Source organism: Aulonocara stuartgranti (genome assembly GCF_965226115.1).
Source record: "Aulonocara stuartgranti genome assembly, chromosome: 16".
Lineage (NCBI taxonomy): Eukaryota > Metazoa > Chordata > Actinopteri > Cichliformes > Cichlidae > Aulonocara > Aulonocara stuartgranti.
Window position 1 is genome coordinate 33,633,244 of NC_138952.1, and position 5,671 is coordinate 33,638,914.

The 5,671-nt window shown below is 46.2% G+C and overlaps 1 protein-coding gene across 2 annotated transcripts; it reads left to right on the top strand.

The window, feature by feature from the left end:
* Positions 1 to 336: 336 nt before the first annotated feature.
* On the top strand, positions 337 to 4,464 carry LOC309690947 (uncharacterized protein). 2 transcript variants are annotated; one of them, XM_082508435.1, is made up of 2 exons: positions 337 to 2,415; positions 2,537 to 4,464. In XM_082508435.1, the coding sequence occupies exon 2, from the start codon at positions 3,248 to 3,250 to the stop codon at positions 4,055 to 4,057; it is 810 nt and encodes a 269-aa protein (XP_082364561.1). In that variant the 5' UTR covers positions 337 to 2,415; positions 2,537 to 3,247; the 3' UTR covers positions 4,058 to 4,464. The 2 variants fall into 2 exon arrangements, with proteins under 2 accessions (XP_082364561.1, XP_082364560.1); XM_082508434.1 differs by having other exon boundaries at positions 337 to 762; positions 796 to 4,464.
* The last annotated feature ends 1,207 nt before the right edge of the window (positions 4,465 to 5,671 follow it).

Genomic DNA, 5,671 nt, shown 5'->3' on the forward strand with positions numbered 1-5,671 from the left:
GTCATGACACAAACTCCTCATCAACTTCACAACAGGAGAAGAATCATCAGCTAGATTCACTCCAAACCAACCATCAGCTGCACAACACACAACATAACCCTAATGTCATATTAGCTATGAGTTTAATCACCAGGTCTGTGCTCTTCACTCATTTAGGCCACAGATCTATTTTATTCAATTTTTCCTTTTTCCCTTCATCATAAAACATGTGACATGCTGTCATGCACTTCACAAAAGAAGTTTGTTCTGACGTATTCAGAGTTGTGTATCTAAATACAGGATTTACTCGCACATCAAAACAGGAAACCTCAGTGTTTTAGAGTCTCCACACAACACACAACAAACTCCAACACATCTCATTCACTCGTGCTAGAATTCAGTCACCTTTCATTAATCTAAGAACGATCAACTAATTTGCATATCAGCTATTAACCCACTAAGTTGACAGGACGACAGAAATGCATGTTCAAAATAGTATCACAAAAGACAATTTCCCTCATACAGTAAATTACTTGTGCTGCATCAATCAAGCAGGAAGCTTCTCCCAATTTACTATATTAACAACTAAATTTATTGTCTGATCACTGGTTGGTCAAACCAGGATCTTTTTTCCCACAAAAGTTAAACTGTTGTCCTGCAACCTAGAGAGTCAATTTTTTGCATTGGATAAATTCAGTGTTTGATAACAAGTGTCTGCTAAATTGACACTATTTTAACACTGATGAAAGATAACAAGCTAATTTTCATTGCATGGGTGTTTGTGTTATTAGGCAGGTTTAATGCATGTCTGTGGAGCTGCATCTCCAGCAGAGCATGTTCTTAAACCTGCCTTTCCTACACACTTCTCTACTATTATTTAATCATTTCTTAACTAATGTGCTATGAGTCTTCATGAGTTATTTTGTGTTTGGAATTGTTAGTAGGGTTAATGCATGTTCTGCTTGTTTGTGTGATTTTGTATGTTTCTATTTTCGCAGTGTTTCAGACTCCTTCACAATTTTCCAACTTAAGCAGTCAGTTTTCTTTTCCCCAGGTTTGCTAACCCAAATTTTGATTTCCCACATTAAATAATTCCTATGTGTTCTCACCTAGTCTTCTCACTCTGTTGTCCTCTCACTCTGTTGTCCTCTCCCACTTCAACAGTCCAACAGCTGGCAGTTCTCCTTCAGCTTTCTCCTGTGTTTCACTGTCTCTTCTTGCCATTTTACTCCACAGGTGGCAAATGTCAAACTCCAACAGTCTCCTCAGTTCTCCTCAAATGTTCTTGTCACATGCACAGTGAAGTTTCAGCTTGTTGTAAACACAGTGCCATTCATCCGATCAGTCAGGATGATGGGTTTGCTCTTCTTCTCTGATGCTGTTTGTCCGCACTGCTGCTTTTGCTGGGACTCTTTGTTCAGGACTTTGCTGCTGTCTCTTTATCTGCCATGTTATTGCTCTTTGGAGCTGCATTCGTTATCTTCAGGGAGGAGTGAGCACTTGCTTGTGAGGTTGAGAGACACATACACATTGCGCTTTAAATAAGTCAGCCAGAAACTTGGCCTGCATGTTTCCAATGATGTTAAACTATAACTCTCTTCCGACTGCTGCATGTGGAAAATTGATTCAGGTCTGCTTTTCACCTGAAAGTGACGAACTAAGACATTTTCATTATTATCATCGCTGCTTAACCAACACACATCTCTCTCTCTCTCTCTCTCTCTCTGTGTTTTTGTGAACAATCCTTTCTTAAAAGCAGAAAATGAAATTGTGGTTGTTTTTGGCTGATCAACACAAAACCTTTTCCCTATGATTATTTTTCATCTACAATATAAATTCTTTCTCTTTTTCATCTGCATAAATAAATCACATGGCTGATGATACCATGGTGATCCATAAATATGATCACCAGTTTATTTAATTATTTTTAACCCAACAAAACAAATAAACAAAAACATGATGCTGATGCTACACACACACGAGTCAAGGTGCAGGAAAACTGCTCACGGAAACGCTGCACACTCTCTGTTTCCCTCTCTTTGAGTAGTTCTCAGACAGCTCTTGATCTGATAATGTGTAGCTTGCTCATCAGCTCAGAGGAAAAAACCCCGCAACGCAACATCACGCAGTAGTTGCATGCTCTGCCCACAGCGGCAAAGTCTTACACTTTCATATTCAATACAGCTTCTCCATCATGTACTTTTAGATGTGCCATACAGGGTTCAGCATATTAGTTGTTTTCACAGGTGTGCTGTATATCTCAACAACGGCTCATAATAAGACGACAGTCTTTCACACAGAACAAGTGCCTCTATGCACTTCATTAGTTCAAATATTTGCCTATATCACTTCACCTCATATGTCATTGTACTGAATTTGAGCAACCACAAGCTTAATGTAGATTACTTTTAACAACTATCCACCTCAATTACGTCTGTGGTCTGGCACACAGGCTGTTGTCGATCAGGGCAAGCTAAAGAGTTAACATTTTGTGTCAGCAAGGGGGTGGGGGAAAGCCATTCACCACAGCACATCTCAAGTGCTGCTGATGTGGCAGGCCTTCTCCACACGCTCTTCAAGGCTGGTGTGTTTTCTGAAAACTTCTCTCTCATCTTTATTTAAATACTTTGTGCTGCCAGGAGCAAAGTCCAGCACAAACGTCTGTCTCCCTCCGACTCACTCTTGGTTGCTTAGAAACCCATGATAATAACAACAGTCGGTGTCACAGACCACGTGTTCTGCTCCGCACACACTCACACACAGCAACAACAAAAACGACGATGACAACAATGACAACAACACAAAATAGGCCTATTGTCCAGCACAATCTGGACCCTGCGGAACTTCTCAACACCCCACTGAGCGGTGGAGAACTCACTACAGTACCCCACACAGCGGTCTGTATTTCGCCCCACTAAGACGGCGAACAAAAAAAAGTTCGAACTGCGCAACTCTGCGACTTAATGCTTCTGTACAAAAAACCCCACTGAGCGGCTTTGTACATCGCCCCACTTAGACGGCAAATTTTAGCCCCACTGAGCGGCCACGGACAACTCCCCACTGAGCGGCGAAGACGTACAAACAATTTTATCCCCACTGAGCGGCCACGGACAACGCCCCACTGAGCGGCGAAGACGTACAGTTATAGAGTTGGACTCTAAACTTACTCGGTGTTGCTTAGCGTGTAATATCAGCCTCGAACAGCTGGTGTGATTATGCGAACGTGCACCCGGTCAAATCCTTCTGCTCACCGGACCTGGAGTACCTGATGATTAAGTGCCGGCCATTCTGGCTACCGAGGGAATTTACAGCAGTGATTATTACGGCTGTTTACATACCCCCACAAGCCGACACTGACCGTGCACTCAGGGAACTGTACAGCGTGATCAGCAGTGAGGAAACCGCACACCCAGAGGCAGCGTTTATCACAGCCGGAGACTTTAATAAGGGAAACCTGAAGAAAGTCTCACCAAAACTCCATCAACACATCCTTTTTAACACACGTGGAAACCGGCTACTCGACCACTGTTACACCTCTTTCCGGGATGCGTACAAAGCCCTCCCCCGCGCCCCATTCGGCCAATCAGATCACTGCTCCATCCTGCTCCTGCCCGCCTACAGGCAGAAGCTGAAACAGGAAGCTCCAACCCGGAGGGCGGTGCACTGTTGGACGGACCAATCGGAGTCTGCGCTGCGGGACTGTTTTGATCACGCGGACTGGGAAATGTTTCACGTGGCCGCCAGAGACATTGATGAGTACACAGACTCAGTCTGTGGATTTATCAGGAAATGCGTGGAAGATGTCGTCCCATCCAGAACAGTCAAATCCTTCCCAAATCAAAAACCCTGGATTAACAGAGATGTTCGCGCGGCACTGGCGGCACGGAACACCGCCTTTGCCTCCGCGAACACATCGGACTACAAACACGCACATTACCAACTCCGGAAGACGATCAAAGCAGCCAAACGTGAGTACAGGGACAGGGTGGAGCAACAGTTTGACAACCCTCGGAGTATGTGGCAGGGACTAAACACGATCACAGACTTTAGAGGGAAACCATCCTGTGTGAGGATCTAAACGTATTCTACGCTAGATTCGACGCAGCGAACACCATGAGACCGGACAGTGTGCGCACCGCGGATGACGTCAGTGCGCACACTGTGTCTGAGGAGGATGTGCGGAAGTGCTTCAGGAAGGTGAACGCGCGCAAAGCTACTGGTCCGGACGGGATTCCCGGCCGCGTCCTCAAGTCATGCGCGGCTCAGCTGGCTGGAGTGTTCACGCACATCTTCAACCTTTCCCTCTCTCTGTCTGTAGTCCCAGCCTGCTTCAAAATGGCCACCATCGTCCCTGTACCCAAATCCTCCACCATCTCCTCATTGAACGACTGGCGACCTGTAGCCCTGACCCCCATCGTAAGCAAATGCTTCGAGAAGCTGGTCAGGGACTTCATCTGCTCTGCACTACCCGACTCACTGGACCCTCTACAGTTTGCATACCGCCACAACAGGTCCACTGATGATGCCATAGCCCTGACACTACACACTGCCCTGTCACACCTGGAGAAGAGAGACACGTATGTGAGGATGCTGTTTGTAGATTACAGCTCAGCATTCAATACCATCGTTCCCTCGAAGCTGGACAGGAAACTGCAGGATCTAGGACTGAGCAGCTCCCTCTGCAGCTGGATCCTTAGCTTCCTGTCTGACAGACGCCAGGTGGTCAGACTGGGCAGCATCACCTCATCCCCCATCACACTGAACACTGGTGCTCCACAGGGGTGTGTACTGAGCCCTCTCCTGTACTCACTCTACACCTACGACTGCACAGCCACTAACAGCTCCAACATCATTGTGAAGTTTGCGGACGACACTACAGTGGTGGGTCTTATCACCAACGGTGATGAGACGGCTTACAGGGAGGAGGTCAGCGCCCTGACCCACTGGTGTCAAGACAACCATCTCACCCTCAACGTCGCAAAGACAAAGGAGTTGATAGTGGACTTCCGGAGGTGCAGAGAAGTACACACCCCCATCACCATCAACGGCGCTGCTGTGGAGAGAGTGAGCAGCTTCCGGTTCCTTGGAGTACATCTGGCTGAGGATCTTACGTGGTCAGTACACACAAACAAAACAGTGAAGAAGGCGCAGCAGCGCCTCTTCTTTCTCAGGAGACTGAAAAGATTCGGCATGAGCCCCCGCATCCTCAGGACCTTCTATCACTGTGCCATTGAGAGCATCCTCACTGGATGCATCACCACCTGGTATGGCAACAGCACCGCTTACAACTGCAAAGCTCTCCAGCGAGTAGTGCGGTGCTCTGAACGGATAATTGGAGGTGAGCTTCCCTCCCTCCAAGACATCTACAGGAAGCGGTGCCTGAGGAAAGCGGGGAGGATCATCAAGGACTCCAGTCACCCCAGCCATAAACTGTTCAGACTGCTTCCATCAGGAAGGAGGTTCTGCAGCATCCGGTCCCGTACCAGCAGACTGAGAGACAGCTTTTTCCATCAGGCCATCAGACTGCTGAACACGTCATAGACACCTCAGCTTCACTACTGGAACTTCAACATTATGCACTCCATACTGTATATAAATGCCACTTGTTTTGCACATATTCAACTCTGTATATTTTATATATTTTATTATTATTATTATTATTATTATTATTATTATTTTATTTTTTTTACTA